At 40.7% G+C, this 20,602-nt stretch overlaps 1 protein-coding gene across 1 annotated transcript in view; it reads left to right on the plus strand.

Moving 5' to 3' along the window:
• Positions 1-20,602, plus strand: part of LOC120556182 (neural-cadherin-like) — a 279,033-nt gene that overhangs the window by 225,507 nt on the left and 32,924 nt on the right. Inside the window, exon 26 of the mRNA XM_039795609.1 lies at positions 16,957-17,234. Within this exon, the coding sequence (XP_039651543.1) occupies positions 16,957-17,234 (278 nt within the window). The remainder of the gene's footprint in view (positions 1-16,956; positions 17,235-20,602) is intronic.

Here is a 20,602-nt window from a genome sequence, read left to right on the forward strand (position 1 = left end):
TGTTGTGGGAAACTTTCCACCTGGCAGAGGCCTGCTGCGGCTCCTCTCAGTCTCAGATTTTATTCAGTCGGGACTATCTGTTAAAGTTCGATCAACCAGCGAACTCTAAGCCACCTCCAGATCTAATCTTCCCAAATATTGCCGACATCAGATGGCAGCATGGAAAGAAGGGGAGCTCCAACGCACCTTGCCAGACAACAAGGAAGCGGGGGAGGAGAGGTGGATTACGCGAGCGAGCAAGGCGGCCCTTGTCGCGTATTCCTCTGCCCTCTATCATCCTTGCTAACATGCAGTCCCTCCGAAACAAGTCGGATGAACTGAAAGCCCATGTCCAGTACCAACATGAATTCAAAGAAGCTTGTATCCTGGCCCTGACAGAAACCTGGCTGGGAGAAGCTGACTCGGACGCTGGCATTGCATTGGATGGGTTCAGTGCTCCTTTTCGCATGGACCGGGTTGCAGCGAGCACTGGGAAGTCGCGAGGGGGCGGGGTGTGACTGTACATAAATGAGCGCTGGTGTAAAACAACACTAGTGAGAGAAAAGCTGTGTACAAAAGACATTGAACTGCTCTCAGTCTCCTTGCGCCCCTTCTATTTGCCCATAGAATTCCCGCAGATTTTTGTAACTATTGTTTATATTCACCCAAAGGCCAATGAAAGCACTGCCCTAGAATGAATCCATAACACTGTCCAGAAACTACAGGCACTATCCCCCAATGCCCCAAACCTAATTTTAGGTGACTTCAATCACTGTCACTTGGACACAATTTTAAAATGTTTTTATAAATATGTGTCCTGTCCAACTCGAAATGGGAAGATTCTTGATCAGTGTTATGGCTCTATCAAAGGTGCCTATAAATCTGTCCCTCTCCCTCCCCTGGGTTCTGCCGATCACAACTGTGTGCATCTTATACCAGCGTACCGCACTTGCCTACAGAGGGGGAAAGTAGATACCAGGCAAGTGAAGGTCTGGTCTGAGGAGGCTACGCTGGCCCTGCAAGGCTGCTTGGACTGCACCTTATGGGAGGAGTTTGTCCAATCTTCACGGGACATAGATGAACTGACTGAAGTGGTCAGCTCATGGATTGCATATTGTGAGGACACGGTAAAAAAAAAAAAAAAAAAAAAAAAAAAAAAAAAAAATATAAAAAAAAAAAAAAAATTAAAGAAAATTAAAAAAATTTGCTTTTCAATATGTGTTCGTGGGAGGGTCGTGGGGAAAGTGGGAGTTCCACCCAAAAGGTGGGAGGATAAGCGCAAAGTGCACCTAATTATATATTCCCGTGGTATATATATAAGAACTGTCAGTAAGAGCGCTCTATTCTGCGGGGAAATTCTCCGCCTCTTAAAAGCAGGTCTAAACCGGCCGCAGACGAAGTTTCCCGTAGACCTTTATATGCCGCTGGTGAAATGGCAACAGTAATTTGAGCAAGACGAAGACATAGGCGAGGCTGAAAATATTTTTAACACAAGAATCACACTTTGTCAGTGAACACAACATCATTTAGCATTACAGATCAAGCAGCCATGCAATATTAGAGTTACTGGAAGAAATCAAAGATGAAATTGCGTCTCCCACTCAGCGTTCACATCCCATTCCAGCAGTTGTTAAACTCCTCGCTACATTACAAATATTGGCATCAGGATCATTTCAAACAGTCATAGCATCAGCAGTGGGAATATCGCAGTCTGCACTCAGCTGTATCATCAGTGTTGGGGAGTAACGGAATACATGTAACGGCGTTACGTATTCAGAATACAAATTATGAGTAACTGTATTCTGTTACAGTTACAATTTAAATCGTTGGTATTTAGAATACAGTTACATTGTTGAAATCAATGGATTACATGACGATACGTCTCTGTTTCACGAGTTTATTCACTCTGACTAAATTAAGGCAACTCTATGCATTTTCCAGAAGCCCCGATATGAAATCGAAAAAAATAGCTATTTGCGTGATCAGTCATAATGGAGTCGGAACCGGCACGACAGAGCCAGGGCAGGAATAAGTTTCTATCTTGGAAATTCAAACAGCATTTCACATTAAAGAACGAACAGGGAGAATGAAATATAACTGTGCAGTGCAACCTGTGCTTGCCAGCAACCAGCCTCCTTTCAGCGTCCAAATTACTCCACCTCCAACCTGAAGAAGCATCTTAAAGTAAGCTATTTTTTTAATTAGCCAAGGGTAGTCGTCTGCTGTAGTTTTACTGGTCACCTTGCTATTTTAACGTTGACGTGCGACGTTACATTCTCCTACGTGCTGATTTACTAGCTCCAGAGCCGTTTAAAGACTGACTAGCCCCGTTTGACATGCTAGCTAACGTTAGCTAAAATTAGCTCGTGGTAGCAAGACTGCGGTTAGATTTTTGTAGTATGCACTTCGGGACTACCAATACAATAATCTATCTGCTTGTTCAGGTACACATTCAGCTAGTTGGAATAAAAAGAACACACCATTATAGGCCTGTTTAGTAAGCTGGATGTGATAGCTGCATTCCTACACTTATAAAACGCAATTCAATGTGGAAGTAATCCTGAAGTAATCCAAGTATTCAGAATACGTTACTCAGATTGAGTAACGTAACGGAATACGTTACAAATTACATTTGTGGGCATGTATTCTGTATTCTGTAACGAAATACGTTTTGAAAGTATCCTTCCCAACACTGCGTATCATAGCACCAGTACCGCTTTGCCTGATGGGTGTCAGGGTTGATAAATACTACGCAAAATGTGGAAGCATAGCGTGCGCTATTACCGAACTCGCATAAACAGACGCAGCGCAAACTGCGCTAGTGTTAGTAAATCAGGCCCTCAAATTGGAACACAAACCTCTTAATAACCTCTTAGGCTCAGCATGGGACAGTATTAAAAAAATGGTTTGTCTAAATGACAAAACAAAGAAAAGGGTGGCACTGAAAGGCTTTACCCCAGATACATTCCTGGCCCAAGAACTAAATCAATTTTATTCAAGATATGACAAATATGATTTTAGCAACGAAATTGTTGGCCTAAAACAGTCCTTACTTCCCCTGTCCCAATCACCTGTCTGCTTCTTTACACAAAGTGTTGTGACCATCTTTAAACACTGCAAAGCCAAAACAAGTCCAGGCCCAGACAACATTGGTAGCCGTGTTCTCTCCTGTTGTGCAGAACAGCTAGGCCCCATTTTTAATTATATTTTGAATCAATCAATGTTTCAACAGAAGGTTCCTGACTTATGGAAACAGTCAATTATAGTCCCTGTTGCAAAAATCAGCCGCCCAAAGATTTTAAATGACTACAGACCCATAGCCCTTACGTCACTTGTGATGAAGTCCTTTGAAAAGCTGATCAAAAGAGAACTGACATTTAGGACGAACAGTCTCCTTGACCCACTACAGTTTGCATATAGACTCAACAGAGGGTTCCAGGATGCAACTGTAACAGTACTCAACCTCATCTTGAACATCTTGAGGGAAATAAAAACCATGCTAGACTACTGTTTGTGGATTTTTCTTCAGCCTTTAACACTATTCAGCCCCACCTGTTGGTTGAGAAGCTCTTGCATCAGTTCCAACTGGAGGCCAACCTTGTGGGCTGGACATTGGACTTCCTCACAAATAGGTCTCAGCGAGTGAGGGTAAATGGTCACTTCTCTGACCTGGCCCTCTCATCAACTGGCTCACCGCAGGGGTGTGTTCTTTCCCCCCTCCTCTATATTCTGTACACCAATGACTGTTGCTCTGTGACTGAAAACCGACACTTTGTGAAGTTTGCTGATGATACGGTTATTGTCAGCTTACTGAACAATGAGGAAACGGTCCGGTCATGGACCACTTTGTAACATGGTGCCAGGATGCCTTTCTTGAGCTGAACGCCTCAAAGACAAAAGACATGTGTATTGACTTTAGGCATAATGTCACTAACAATGTAAAAACTAGTATAAATGGTCAGGAAATAGAGGTTGTTAAAGAGTACAAGTATTTAGGATCCATTATTGATGACAAGTTGTGCTTCGAGCCAAATACTAGTTTGCTTTGCAAGAAAGGCCAGCAGCGCCTGTATTGCCTTAGAAAGCTGGCCACGTTTAATGTGGACAAGACCTTGTTGACCCTTTTCTATAGGTCCTTTGTCGAGTCAGTTGTCACCTTCTCCTTAATCTGCTGGTATGGGTCCATTACTGTAAAACAAAAAAACACCCTCTCCAGATTAATTAAGGTGAGCAGCAGTATCACAGGTTCTAGGCAAAAAGGCCTGGAGGAACTCTATCAGAAGCAGATGCTAAAAAGGGTTGAATCTATCCTGTCAGATAGTTCTCATCCCTTACAGGCTGAATCTATCCTGTCAGATAGTTCTCATCCCTTACGGGCTGAATTTCAGGTGTTGCCATCCGGATCACGCTTTATACTTCCAAAACTCAGAACAAATAGATATAAACACTCCTTTGTACCTGCAGCCATTCTACTTTTTAATTCTATAAAGAACCATAGATAACTTGATTTATTATTTATGTTTTTAAATTTGCCTGAAAGGTAGGCAATCTCTGTATTGTGTGTATGATTGTGTGTGATTTTATTATACTACCTGCTGCATAACAAATTGCCCCCACTGGGGGACAAATAAAGTAACTTGACTTGACTTGACTCTGGGCGCAATTGGATAGTCCTTCGACCAATCAGACCAACAATCCGGGTGACGTAGCCGCGACAGCGGCAAAAAGCAGAAATGGGCTTGAACGGGCTCTTGGCCAGACCGACTTGCAGAGCAAATCTCAAATTTGCCGGAAGTTCATCAGGGTTTACCAAGGCTAATGAGATCTGCCATCCTGATTGGAGTTTACTTACTGAACATTTCTTCCCCTTCGTTGATTGTCTCCCCTGTTGTACAGTTCCTACAGAGTCCATCTGATGTGAATGTAAAAAACTCTCCAACTAAAGCTGATAGTCGCCACTTTAACCTCGTAGTCATTGTTATATTTCAAAACCAGTCAAACAAAGAATGTGTCACTGTACTCGTACTGAATGACTTCCCTCTACCTTTTGTCACTGTATCTTTTATGGTCCCATTCAAGCTAGAAAAATACACAATATTTATTTGTGTCTCTAGTCTATTTAGGTTGTAATGTTCCCTGATTCTAAAAAGACCAAGAGCTGTGAACATAAAAGACATTGAACCCCTTCATCCAAGCCTTTTCCATATATGGTGTCAAATTTAAAATGCTTCCACACACAGCGTGTTAGATTGTGCGGTCTCATGATTAACTGTTCAGCATGTCTTACTACCTTCATTTTTTGGTGTTAACAAAGAGAAAAAACACTTGCTAATAGGGCAGTGGGGTATGCAATTGACCAGACAAATTATAGAACTCTCTCTCGCTGAAGTACAAGGCACAGCCTGCTGTGGTTACGCGCTGAATTTTCCGTATTAACTCTTGCAGTCAGGGATACATGATCACTATGTTCCAGTAACATTCAAAATCCGGGGATTGGCCTACAGTGTTTACTTGAATCACGCCAAACAGCTATATATTAATGTGGTATTGGAAAATGAAGAACAAAAAAAGGACTGCATTTAAATAGTCTGGTTAGTTTGAATACATAAGAGTGATGCAGAAATAGCCAAAGGTCATATTTCAGATTAGATCAGGCAGATGTTGCCATCCTGGCTTTAAGAAAGTCACAAGTGGTTTATTAAAGGTGCTCTAAGCCAGTGGTTCCCAACCTGGGGTCCGGGCACCCCCAGGGGGGGCGGCAAAGATCACAGGGGGGGCGCAAGTCTTTATCTGGTTTGAGGTTGAGGTAAAAAAAAATAATATTTGCACATGTTAAACAAATTATGATAATACACTAGAATATATAATGTGTACAAAAGTCTGTATGAAAACTATATATTTTGTTGTATCCTCGTTTTTCCTGTCGCCAGGGCATCACTATTTTATGAATGAAACATGGCGGAGAAACGTAACAGTGCTGATAACTCCTCTGTATCAAAAAAGAAAGTAAGGCTCTATCTCGAGAGTTACCTCAACTTCGGTTTCGGGGGGGGAGGGGCGGGGCCTCAGCTTTTCTAGACATGAGTAGGGGGGGCGCCAAGGAAAAAAGGTTGGGAACCACTGCTCTAAGCGATGTCACACGTTTTGTAGGCTACAACTTTTTTTTGTCACATACAGCAAACATCTCCTCACTATCTGCTGGCTGTCTGTCCCCTGACCACACTGGACAAAAACGCGGTCTCTGTAGACAGCCCAGGCTCCACAAGCGCCAACAAAAACAAATTGTACCAACCTGCACCACGAAACATAAAAAAACAGTCAAAAGACAATCTCATCAACTCAACTTAGTCAAAGAAACAGCTTGTCTGGACGAGCCACCTCTAGTGGACATGTTTTACTTCTTATTAGTGATGATATGGGTCTCCACAGATCATCCTCCACCTAAAATAAGCGGACAGACCATTTCTGTGAAATGAGGTCTGATTTAGGCCATTATCTTGGACATTTTTATCTGGGCCAACCCAGGTAAAAAGGTTATTTCTCCTTTATTCATAGTCCATGAGTGTGGAACATCCTTTTAAATCCCACCCAATTTGACTCTAACAGAAATGCACAGTGTGGATCATGGCTGTAATACTTTGGCTGTTGCAGTCTCAGGAAGCAAAAAAAAACAACCTTCCAACACTTACTGTGCTCTTTCAGATGCAAGCAAGGTGTGTAACATAGATCCTCCTACATCCTCCTTTAGTTATAAATTGTCTTAATAAATTACATTTCACCCGCTAGAGAGGGCAGGCTAAGCAAAATTGAAAACATGAAAAAGGATACCAACATTATATAGAAGAGAGTTAGTAAAAATCAAACGTTTCACTTCATCACACTGACGCTCCCTGGCCGCTGGCTTCAGTCAGACCTCATTTCACGTTTCAAAAGTCTGAATGGGAGAAGGAGATCTGAGTGTGAGAGTGTGTGTGTGTGTGTGTGTGTGTGTGTGAGCGCGTGAGAGAGAGAGAGAAAGAGAGAGAGTAAGAGAGGGAGAGCGTGAACCAAAGAAAGTTGAGTTGTATGCATTTCACCAGCAGGGAGAGAAAGAGAGAGCTGACCCAATGTCCTCAGAGGAAAAAGGGCCTGTGTGTGTGTGTGTGTGTGTGTGTGTGTGTGTGTGTGTGTGTGTGTGTGTGTGTGTGTGTGTGTGTGTGTGTGTGTGTGTGTGTGTGTGTGTGTGTGTGTGTGTGTTAGTGTGCGTGTTAGGGTGTTAGGGGGAGAACAGTGCAAATCCAGAGTCCAGTCATGGCCATGGTGGTCAGTTCAACTCAATCACTGCACTCAATCCTTTGCCTCTCTCTTACCTCCATTCCTGGGTACCATCCCTTTGTTTCATGTGGCTTTTGTCGAGGAAGAAAGGAGGCAAAAGTTTAGAGACGTGGAGAAAAGCATGCAAGTATATGATTACGTTTTCAGGATAAGAAAAGCATGACCACAGAGAGAAGCAGAGAGGGAGAAGTGAAATGTGAAGCGTGGCGATGGAGAGGATGAACGAGAAATGAAGATATAGAGAAGGGGGGGCTGGTGGATGGGACAGAAAGAGGAAGAGTGGAATAAGGGGGGGATGGTGTACTGAAGATGAAGCAGCACTTATTATTAATGTTCTCAATTCTACAGTAATGCCTCAGAAGTAGGAGATTAAAAATATAAAGTATTTGCATTTCCCATTGTCTATTTTTCTCCCTGCTCTACCTCACTAGTGGGAGTTATCCGTCTGTGTTTTGACTTTTAATGATACTACACAGGTTTTCGACTTTTAAAAAAAAATCATTGGTATGGCGCTCAGATCCCAAAGTTCATCTTGTCATAATATTAATGTGGCCCTGAGGGCAATGGAGAGGATTGTGAAAGCTTCTCAGTGCTGTAGAATAATACTTCAAGGAACACAATGCCCCGCTGGTCCTTTGTTGCTTTCTATACACACTCTTCCACCTTTGAAATATCCATCCTCTCCTATCTATGCTCTCTGTACATGTCCTCAACATTTGGGAGATTATATACAAAAGATTGGGCATGCTGATTAATTTTCAGCCATGTAGGCTTTGGGGGTTAAGAAACAAATGTATATGTACTATCGAGCAGAGAGACATACATTTACACATATTACATTTGATGAATACAAATCTTTCTCTGTGCATGCTAGTTTAAAGGCCACCCAAATGATGCTCAACCTTTATTTCTGATTTTTCAGAAGTACTCTCAACAATCCACACCAATTATGACTTTATTATGAGGTTATTTTAACTTCCACATGGACAATCAATCAGACTCTTTTGCTTTACTTACTTATTTACTTACTTCTCTTCATCCCCTATGGGACATAAGGCTTCAATGAGCACTCTCCATTGCATTCGGTCCCTGGCAGCATGTTGGGCCTCTCCCCATGACAGGTTCATCTGTTCCAGCTTTTGTGTCACAGTTCTTGGTTTTGGGCCTCCCAGGTTTTTCTTTTGCCAGGTGGTGTCCATCTTAAGGCGACTTTTGTGATGTGGTCCTGCTCCATCCTCAATGCATGTCCCAGCCATCTCAGGCATCTGTGCGTAATCTCCTTGGTGATGCTCCGGCTTCCTGTTTTCTTGTACAGTTCATTGTTGGAGATCTTATTAGACCAAAATATCTGGCATATTTGTTGGAGGCATCCATTATGGAACACTTCCATTCTCCTCATGTCTGTTTTGACAACTCGCCAGCTCTCTGAACCATACAGCAGAACAGACTTTACATTGCAGTTATATATGAGCATCTTCGTTTTAAGGCTGTATTGTTTTAAATCTCCATATGGGACGGAGTTGGGAGAAGGCACCCTGACCCTTTCTCAGCCTTGCTTTAATGTCTTTAGATGCCCCGCTGTCCTTACTGATAAGACTGCCCAGAATTTTCCACAAACTCAAGTGGTTCGTCATTAACAAGGATGGGTGCTGAGGGGATGGATTTGACACACATCACTTGTGTTTTGGAGGTGTTGATACTGAGCCCAACTTGTCTGGCAAAGTTGTTCAACCTATCAGTTTTAGCCTGCGTGTTGTACTGATTGGTTGATAGGAGATCAAGATTGTCAGTGAAGTCAAGATCTTCCAGCTGGGAGAACAGAGTCCACTGGATGACTCTGGGTCTGTCTGCTGTGGTGTTGGTTGTGATCCAGTCTAAGGCAACCAGGAAGGGGATAGGGAGATGATGCACCCCTGTCTCACTCCTTACTGCATGGAAAACCACTCAGAGAGGTCATTTCCCATTATGAACTCAAAATGTGTTTTTTATACAATTTCAGATGATCTTTGATTGTATTCCATATGAGTGCAGTATCTTCCAGAGGGTGTTTTTCGGTGTACACTGTTTAAGGCCTTCCTGAAGTCCACAAAGTTGATTGGTTGAGAAGGACTCTGCAGAACACCTTGCTTGGAATAGACAGAAGGGTGATTCCACGCCAGTTGTCACAGTTCTTAATATTGCCTTTCTTGGGGACTTTGACAGTAAGACCTTTGGACCAGTCTTCAGGGATGGTGGCACTGTTCCAGATGTTTTAGAATAGGTCCGTCAGCACTCTTGTTGATGTTTGGATGTCAGCCTTGAGCATCTCAGCATGAATAGCATCTATGCCACATGCCTTGCCACTCTTCAGGGTTTGGATGGCAGCTGAGTCAGGGAGGCTGGTGTTGAGTTCCAGGATATCCTCTTTTGCTTTGGGAATCTTAAATCTGTTGAACTGTGTGAATTTTATTTAACATGTTACTCAGCCTACTAATAAAAGAGGCCACATGTTAGACCTTATACTGTTTAACCCATGGCCTGTCTGTCAATATCTTTTCAGTTGTGGATGTCTTTTATTAGGCATCTCTAATAATCATGATTTTTTTATTTTACTGTAAATGGTTTTATACTATATATTCCAGAACAAACCGTCAGGAAGCTCTATCTTACAACTGAAGTGAGAGCACTTTATTTTTTTTATCTGTAAATGTATCAATTAAGGTCAACTCTTGACACACTGGCTCCACTAAAACAGAAAAATATGACTTCTAATCTCCCTGGAGAAATGAAGGAAAATTAAATAATTAAAGAGAAAATGTCAAACAGCAGAAAGAAGATGAAGAAATAATAAATCAATGGTCAATTATCAAATGTTCCGTGAACAACTGACTATTTACAACAAGGCAATTAAACATGCAAGACAAGCAGACTTCTCAAAACTGATAACCGACAACTGGAATAACCCCAAAATCCTCTTTTCAACCATTGACGATTTAATTAGTCTAGCAGTATGTTTTCCCAACTCCAAATGTTAAAAATGGGCCACTTCAGAGATAAAATAGACACTAATAGATTGAATAGATAGAGTATATAAATCTTAATACTTCATAACCTTTGTTTTATGTGAGGAAACACTGAATACATTTGTCCTGGTTGATGCTAAGATGCTTGGTAGAGTTATTTTCCAATTAAAACCAGCAACCTGCTTTTTAGATCCAATTCCCACATCCAAATGTTTATGGATTTTTTGTGAGAGAGTTTCTTAACATTGTTAACTTTTCTTGTCAGGTGGGTGTTTTCCCCAATGCTCTAAATACAGCCATAGTTAAACCTCTTCTGAAGCATAACAATTTAGATGCCTTAGTTCTAACTACATACTTCCCAGTCTGATTGGCCTCTCTTGTTCTTTTTTATGGTTTAAATCATATCCTAACACTAGAGAATGTTTTGTATGTATGGATGAATGTTCATCTAAAATATTTAAAATGAATTGTGGTGTTCCCCAGGGTTAAATTTTAGATCCCACACATTTTAACTTTTACAAACTGCCACTTGAAAACATCAGGAGGCACAGCATAAATATATATAGTCACATTGCCATGTCTCAGGGCCAATAGATGCCCTTTTTAACTACATTTTAGATATCAAGTTATGGATGGTAGAGAATTCTTTACAGCTCACCATGGACAAAACGAAAGTCTTGGGTATTGCTACTGAAGCTCAGAGACATAAACTCAATGCAAAACTGCAAGCACTGGCATTAAACCCTTGTTGACAAGTTAAAAACATACAGGCACAGATTATCCATAAGGGCACTTGGGCCAGTGCCCAGGGGCACCAACCATTCACAACCAGTGGGGGGGCACCACATGACACAAGCTTTAACAATATTTTCATAAATTGTTATATTATTCACTTGAAATTGTTGAAAGACCATACATTACTCGTTTATGAACACTAATTTAACAATAATAATAATAATTATACATTATAAATAAATCAATATTACATGACCACTATCACTCCCCCTCCCCAATCTGTCAGAGTTGAGTTGGTCCACAGGTACGTGCAAATGTATCATTTGGGGGGGGGTTAACAATAATCAAAAGTGGCCAGTTTAACCCCCCCATAATGATGAATGTAAAATATTAACTGTTATAAAAAATTATAAGTGGTTGGCTTTCTTGATTCAATGTCATTGGCAAGCAAAGAAAAACATTTTTCACACAAACCCCCCCACCTCTGGGTGAGACTTGGTTGCGCCCAACCCTTCTCTGTGTTTTTCAAGCACATTGCACAGCCAGCACGCCGGTGCGGTGCGCTTCGTGAGTTTATTCAGTAAGCAGAGAAGTGTTAAAGACCGGTCCACAGTCTGCGCTTCTTTTCCTAGAACTCATATTTCTTTCAGAGGACTTTGTTCAATAAATCCATATTCTTAGATCTAATATTGATAGACTTTTTTCCATATCTTATTCATTTTAGGTCCTTTTATTGTCGTTAGCTGTGATGCTAAAGCAGTTTTAGCTTTCCCATGATGCTTTTGAAAGTTTTTGAACAATCAGAGGAGTTGCTTTCAGGGCCTGTGAAATAAAGTCGGAAAAATACATATTTGACCTATCCACAATGCTGCAATATATAGTATTGATTTTGGCTTTTTTAATTGATAGACATTTTGAATTGAAAAAGTTTGAATATAGTGCTCACTGCTCATATGTCTACACGTATGTATCTGGATAAGTTAGTAAATTACATTTGAGAAATCCCCTTGATTATGGCTGATGTTTTTGGCAGGGGGAAAGCAAGTGTTGGTTTCTCTTTGCATAATGAAAATGCTTTGTTTTTTGTTAGTTTTTTTGGCTTTTCTGCTGGGCTGATGTACTGATGTGTATTGATTTTGACATTTTGAATTGAGTGCTGTGCTTTTTGAATTCGACATTTTGAATTGAGATAGTGCTCACTGCTCATATGCCTACATGTATGTAGTTGGACAAGTTAGTAAATTACATTTGAGAAATCCCCTTGATTATGTCTGATATTTTTGGGCACCACATAGTCTTAGTACGGGCCTGAAAACATAGGAGTTATCTTTGATTTAGACCTTAGTTTTAAACCTCACATTAGAAACATGACTGATAATGCATTTAATCATCTTGAGAACATTGCCAGAGTGCGTCCATTTTTCCCTCAAGCCATTACAAAGACATTAATGCACGCTTTTATTAACTGCAGGATTGAATATTGTAATGCTCTACTTTCCCTAACAAGAATAAAGCTCAATTTAAATTACTGCAAAACACAGCTGCACGTGTGTTGACTAGGACATTGCACCAATTTTAAAGTCTCTGTGCTGGCTTCCTGTTTGCTTCAAAATGTTGAGGTCCTTTTCGATGTATTTATCTGTCTATTTATTTATGTTTTCCTAAATGGTGTATTTTGGTATTTACCAAGTTGGAGTTTTTATGTATTTCTAATCCGGCCTCTGGTGTTTCCTCACTATAAATTGATGAGATTTATGATAGCGTTTCCTCAGGTCCTGTTTTTATTTTTAGTGAATGCTGTCATTATTGAATGTTTCATTAATTGCAAAGCAACTTATCACTTTGTGTGGATTCTGTGAAGCACTTTGTGTTACATTTCATATGCCAGAAACGTGCTATACAATAAATTCTGATTGAATGAGTGATTGATATTTTGAAATATAATCTACAGAAGAAAGACACAATGCAGAGCACATCCCCACCTGAAAAGAAGTAAAAGAATGAAAGAAACACAAATGTGCTCTCCTGTCAATAATTAAAATGTCTTATTAGCATTCCAAACTAACAAAGAAATGAATCATGAAGCATGAATAAAGCCCTATTTGGGGTGCTATTGAACAGGATGAGACCAATATAGGGGTGTCCCTGATTAAGAATTGACATTGTTGAATGTGCTTGGTCAAGTCTTGCCTTTTATTTTTGTTGGCTTTTTCTCATTGATCCCCCTGCGTTTAATCTTCATCTATCTATTGAAAAATAGCAAAAGAAACAACAAAATGATTAGCTGAGATACATGTGACTATCGCTTAGCTAATGTTTTAGAATGGACAGTGATGTTTTTTGGAGTGTGGAGCGGAAAGACAGACAGAACAGATCAGTTAGATCGGTTTCTCTTTGTCCGTTTGCGCTTCGTGATTGAAAATAGAACTTTTGGCACCAAATTTTATTCCTTCAACCCACATATAGAAAGGAAGTGATAGGCAGGGTTAGGGTTGGGGTATTAGAAAGGTTCAACGAGATAGAGATACACCGTTTGTGGCCGCCAGCTCTTTCTACATGCTTCCCCCTGCTGATTTAAAAAGAATGGTCATAAATTAAAGTATATTTGAAGTATTTGGCTCTCTATGTGAGTGCTCTGATTAATATATATATATATATATATATAGTTTGATTTTGAAACAGTAGCTTCATTATTGTGTTTTTTATCCTTTCTGAGGCTCCGATGGTCCCACAGATTTGGATATTTCAACTAAGTCTACCATGGTGATTTATTCACACACACTAAGAAGACTGACTTAAAGCACAAGTTATTTTCACAGTTTTTAATAACAGTATTATTAATAAGCTAATATTTATACCCAAAAGACTGCATATCATGATTTATTGTGTGAAACCCAGCCATTCAACGTAAAATGAGACATTTAGCATCCCCCATATATATCTGTTGTTCCTAACCACACTTTCCTCCATTGCTACGATTCAACAGTTGTCACACTCCTCAAATCGAATCGTGGAATAGTCGACCATTCGGAGTCACCCCCAGACTAATGTAGTCATGTTTCTGTATATTTGATTGAGTGGCAAACCAAAATCAAAAGTTATTTTTAGGTGAATATCTTAGCTGTCCACCTACTGTTTTTAACCACCTGACACCCAGCACAATGCTGACACCTCTCCCTCCTGTCTGTACTCCCTATGTCTCCTGCCTCCCTAATCATCCCCCTTCTCCTCTTCCCCTCCGTACCTCCTCCTCCCTCTGCAGACAGTTCTGCACTGCATGAGTGTGTCTCATTGGCTTTTAAATGTCAATGATTTGAAGGATCCATTATCCTGTGCTGGGAAGGAGACGTGTGATTGCACGTTGTATAAAAAAGGGAGTATGAAATAAAGGTAGGCAAAGGTGTTAAAGATTTTGCTTCAGTCAGTCACAGTCAGTTCAAATGGATCAGTTACATTAGATTCCAATGCTGATACTGTATGTATTCATGATAAAAAGAAAGTAGAAAAAACTTGCCAAGAAACTTCTCCTGGAGCATAATTCACCTCTAAACTTTCCATTTGCGTGCTGTTTGCAGTGTATCTCTTTATTATGGCTAAATGGTACACTTTACACACCAGATGCCCTCCCTGTCTTTTAAGTATACTTTTATGATCATATGTGCAGGTTAAAACATATCCACACAACATTGTTACACAAACTCTTTAAAGGCTAGCAATATTTTCTTTTTTATGTTACTCTCTCAGCATTCTAAAGCTCCCACACAACCCCCTCCATGTTTAATTGAATCTGCACTGGCTGTACATACTCCCAGAAACATTACAGCCAAGGGAAATCAATCAATAGAAGGATTTGTGTCCGAATTCACTATTAAGTGGATGCAGTAATGACGCAGGTAGGTTAAATGAAATCATGTGATCTTGAATGGGAAAAAAAACACCACTACTTATCTTTCCATGATATGAGACGTCAGTCAGCACTAACAATGATCCATGAAACACAACCTGTATCAAAGTCACAGCTACTGCAACACAGGCCATTTGGTGGAATATATGTGAACTGCATGGTTAGTGAGTGCAATCCAGTCACACTGAATGATGTCCAATCAGTCCAGAACATTGAGCATGAAGTGACCCTGTTTCGGTTCAACAAGAGTCACATTTAGTGGATATGTACATGTATTTGTGTGAGAGTGTGTCCGTGTGGGTCTATGCCACACTATGAGTGCATGCATGTGTATGTAAACTCCGTAAAATCTCTTTGACCAGAGTCACTCTAACCAGCCAAGGACAGCACAACCAATGTGGAACCAAATGCAAAACACTGTGCTGTAATACATTCACATTGAATTGGCACTTTGCACATCAGCATTCTGTTGTTTATATGTGTGTGTCGGTGTGTATGCACATTTGTTTATTGGTCTGTGTAAACTAGATTAGCCAGACATTATTACATACGCATACATTTACATTTAATAGCTTATATTATGGATCATTGAGTCAGTTCCTCACATGTCGGTTCCTAGACTGGGTTTTGCTGTGTTTCTTTTGCAAATGTACTCAGGTTCTAAAGTGGTAATTACATGGATAAACTATTAATTTGTTTCCGTACACCATTATCACTGTATAGTATTTCACAAAAAAAACGATATTACGTTTTTGAATTGGGATATGTTTAGTCTCTAAATGTTTATGTCATTTTCTACAACAAGTTTGGTGATTTCTAGCCAGCGCGTCAAAAAAGCTTAAGATCACTCATATGTTCCACATGTTGGGTCCGGTCTGCCAGATGTTAAATATTACTTGATTTTTGATCAAAGTATGTTAAAAGATTATTGGGATGCATTTGAACATATCAAGAGCCTCCCTCCCATCTGGTGCAGTCTGCAGCTGCTTCTCTGTAAAAGCTAAAGTTAACTTTTTGTTTCAAATTACATTTTAAATGATAAAAAATAAAGTCAAATAACATATTTGAATGCACTTGCCCTCCACTGTAGAGACCCAGATTCATTACCAGACTATGGTGCTTCTGGCTCGTCTGTGTCCGTTGAACCAACACCGTTGGTAGTGTTTGTGGGTGTGAAGCTGGTGGGGTATAGTTGTCACTTCCTTAGCACCACCTACTGATAGTTATAATAGTCCAGTGCAAAAGGAAATACACTCTGCTGTACTTCTTATAGTCTGATGCAGGGCTGTCGCCATAACCGAAATATTGCAATACCTTGCTATTGACAAGCCAGCGGCAAGGTGATGGCAAGCAACCTCCACAACCGCTATGTTCATGATTTTATCTTTTTTTCATGAAGATAGGCCCTTCTGATATTATGCTTTAATGTGTGTGTATTCAATGTTAAATACATTCATAATGAAGACAAGGTAGGAGTGTAATTTTTCCACCAGGGTTGGAAATTAGCACTCACCACCGATCATTGTGGGTGCATTTGATCAACCAACTACCCACAGTGGCGGCAAACAAAGGGGGCGTGCCATTTAATTTGCGCTCACCATAGTGTGGCACAATGTCACGCCAATCTGCTTGTTGTTCTAACCTTAGAATATGTTGCTAATGGCGTACTGCTAAATATTTCCAGGCGCTTGTGAACTTTGGTTCCATATTATGTGCATCAATCTACATACCGTGTATTCTGCGTGCTGCGTGTACCGGACCGTGACCCCCATACCATTTGGCACGAATACACTAACTGTTACAGCCCTATATGCCACCCGCTGGGGGCTAGTAAGAGTGGCTGTGTTATGCGCCACTTCCGAACTTGCATTTTGCGGGTGGACTGGTGCTGATGTCAAACCCAGAAAACTTTTATAGTGCCTGGAGGGGTTGGAACTATAAAAGTACCACTAAAGTTTTACCTTGTGTTTCACCAGTATACTGTCAATATCTGGTCTCTTTTCCTGTTTTTTCTCCATCCAGCTCCAGTCATTCCTTCAGGTCAGCGTGTCCCAAGTTCGGGTAGACGAGTGTCCCAGCTCAGAGTGTGCCGGGGCCGGTGGCTGCACCAACGTTTTGAATGTGCGGGACACACCCACAGTCGTGGATTGTGGGACTATGAGTCTTGTATCTGTGACAGTGGAATCCACTGCTGTGTGCTCCTGCCCAGGGAGAGAGCAGTCCCATCAGCCCTGCACCGCATACCCCAGAAACCCCTGCTTCAATGGTGGCGTGTGTGTGGACACTCAGCATGGCTACAGGTAAGTTAAAAATGAATGCCATTCCCCAAAACAGAGCCTGAGGGGGCAGATATTACTAGCAAGCCATCACTTTTTCTATTAACACCAACAGATTGCTCTTGTTATTCCAGTTACATCATGATAGTTAACAATTACAAAATGGTGATGCCTGCATGCCATGAGGAAGCAGAGCCTGTAAGAATTAGTGCAGATGAAAACAGTTTGGTTTATTTTTCAATCCTCCTGACACTTTGACTTTATCACGGCATTAAAAACAATAACCTAGGGCATCAATGCTATTTAGTTTCCCAACTCATTTACAGGACAGAGAGAGCTTAGATATGACTAAAGCAGGAATTGCCAAAAAGTATAAAAAAAATATGAATACATAAATAAAATGATGCAAGTAAAGTAAATGTACAGGTGGTATCCCAGTGGATTGATTTGGCTGAAAATGTAGATATGTGTAAACACACTATATATTAAGTTTATTTAACCAATATTTTTCACCAGGCGCATCTGGTCTGCGTTCCCGGGGTGCCGCAACCCCCGCGAACAATCGCTTGGAGGTTGAAAAACATAATAGACACCACCGATCCTTTTTATAAGGACAATGCCAGAAATGAGAAGGTATGGAGTAGAGATGGTCCGATACCATTTTTTTCTTCCCGATACTGATTCCGATACCTGAACTTGCGTATCGGCCGATACCGAGTACCGATCCAATACCAGTTTGTCATGTATTTTATTATGTTTAAACAACTGTATACTACTATCCCTGTATGGATGTGATATGATTTCTATCTTTGTTGTCGGTCTGGCTCAGGTTAAATTCTTTGTGAAACATGAACAAACACAAACAATGAATGCCATACAACTTTCTTTTATTCTCCAGTTTGACAGTCAGTTATAACGGAAAAAGAACATAAATAAACTACTTTAACGTAGATTTTCTTTAAGGCTTTGTTACGTGGTTTCGGATCAGTGCATAAACTCCAGTACTTCCCAATACCGATAGCAGCATTTTAGGCAGTATCGGAGGCGATACCGATACTGGTATCGGTATCAGAACATCTCTAGTATGGAGTTTAATTGCAGTAATGCTTGGAGTCGAAGGTAGATACTAGCTTAATAAAGACGTGTTTGTTCTGTAGTAGAGACAATAAAATCTGTGAGTCGGGCGGCAAGATGCTCTGTTTCTGAGACGTTCCCGGTGTGGTATGGCGCGTCACAGAGGACGGAACAAAACAGTGGCACAGCCAGAACACAGCATAGACTCTATGTTCTGGCTGCCCAGTGAAAAATCAGGAGTTCCTTTATCAGTCTTTGCTTTGCCTTAGTCTTTTATAGAAAAAAATATGGCATGTGATATTTTATTCCTTCATTGTTTTCTTAAAAAAAAAATCACTGAAATGATTTTAGCTTTTATTTCTCACTGAATCCCAAAGTGTGATTGTGGTTCAGGACATCCGTGTGAGCTGAGAAAATAGCAGTAATGAGCTGGTGATGGAAGAATCACAGTGAGTGTAAAGGATAAATCTGAACATGATTGTACACTAGAATGGCGATCTCTCTCTCGCTCTCTCCTCCCCCCTGTGTGTTTAAAGATTAAAGTTGAAGCCACGTAGGAGACTAATTTAACACGCTATTGTTTTTATCATGTTGCTGGAGATTCTCTCCTTCTATTTCTCTCTCTTTGTTTCTCTCACTGGCTTTGTTCTTTGTTGTTGCCTGTCTATGCAGGTTAAAATATGAGATGATGTATTTTAACCTTTGTCTTTCTCCTGCTGTCTGAAAGATGAAGCCTCATTATGAGGGTATGAAGCCAATGGGTCCATTGGGTCTCGCTTCTGAAAAACTGTGCTACACAGATTGCAGTACTCTTTAGTTATTTCAGTACATATAAGGGATCAATAAATCACCGTCATTGTCACTGTCTGTATTTAGAGGCAATGGTGATGTTGCTGCGGCCTCTCCGGCGCATCTCCTCAAGTCTGGAGAGGATTGCTGCAGCCATGGAGCGTGGGCCTCCAAACACACCACTTGCTCCTGTTGTGCCCCTTCCTCCCCCCCCACACTCCATCTCCGTCCATCAGGAGCACATCGCGTATTGCCACTCCCGGACCCTCAAGTGTACTATCCAATCCCGACGTAGTTCAACCTCAGGTCTCCTTAAGTCCTCTAATATTTCCTCATTTATGTCATCAACACATCCATGATTCATAAACAAGCCACAAAGAATGCTGCGACTTTTTGAGGACTGTACTGTAAAGGTCCTCCTGACCTATCCAAACACCTGAAGTGCATTTTCAGTAATATTTTTCCTTGTATTTATGTATGGTTTGCAAAAATGGGAACTGCTGCATCCGTGTAGATGAGAGAAGCAAAGTTTATGCGCGTTGTGCACACGCTACATTATGGCCAAGCATGCGCCCCTAAAATAGCATCTGAATAACACGCCACTGACTTTAGACCAGGTTTTTCCTGGTCAGTGGCGGAATTGTTTTCTGAAATTGCAAAATAGCACCAGGGAACGTTTGCGCCTGAACACGCCTCCAATTTTCGCTGAACCGCCCCCCAGGAGCACAAATTCATTCCCTAATTTACCGACGTGCGTCTGTGGAGGGAAAAGTCGGGTGCAAAATAGGAATGAAACATGCGTCGGTGTACAAAGGCAATTGCGCTGGGTGCAAGTTAGGGCCCAATGACTTAAAGGTCTCATGAAATGGCTTTGAGATTTTACAGGTTTATTTTTTGGATGTTTTTCTATATGAAACAGGATGTTGGGTCGATCGGTATGACTCATTACTGTGAACTGCTGAGATACAGTAACGCCCCTCTGGCTTCAGTTTCAGTCGGCTTTGATTTCCATTGTTGTCAATGTTATCAGATAATTAGTGGTAATTCTGTGCTTTGGATTATGATCGACTGATAATTGTCAGAACTCATACCTGTACTATAATGTTGACAAGCCATTGTTTCTTTTTTCTTTTGCAGTACATTACAACATACATTCAACATACAACTATTTTAATAATGGCTTACAAAAAAAAATAGGGCTGTCCTCGAATAAATAAATTCTTAGTCGTCTAACACTATTTTGACGACTAATTGATTGTTGTTTTATACAACAGATCTTTACAACCGAGATTCTCCACAAAGAATCGCGCAAAAGCATGTGTGTCTGTTTTTACCAGAGATGTGCTCATAAGTTGTTTGGAAATATGTAATTCAGCATGAAAAAAGCATTAAAGGTCCCATGGCATGAAAATTTCACTTTATGAGGTTTTTTAACATTAATATGCATTCCCCCAGCCTGCCTATGGTCCCCAATTGGCTTGAAATGGTGATAGGTGTAAACGGAGCCCTGGGTATCTATGGCGTTATAT

This window comes from Perca fluviatilis, chromosome 3, assembly GCF_010015445.1.
Source record: "Perca fluviatilis chromosome 3, GENO_Pfluv_1.0, whole genome shotgun sequence".
Taxonomy (NCBI): Eukaryota; Metazoa; Chordata; class Actinopteri; order Perciformes; family Percidae; genus Perca; species Perca fluviatilis.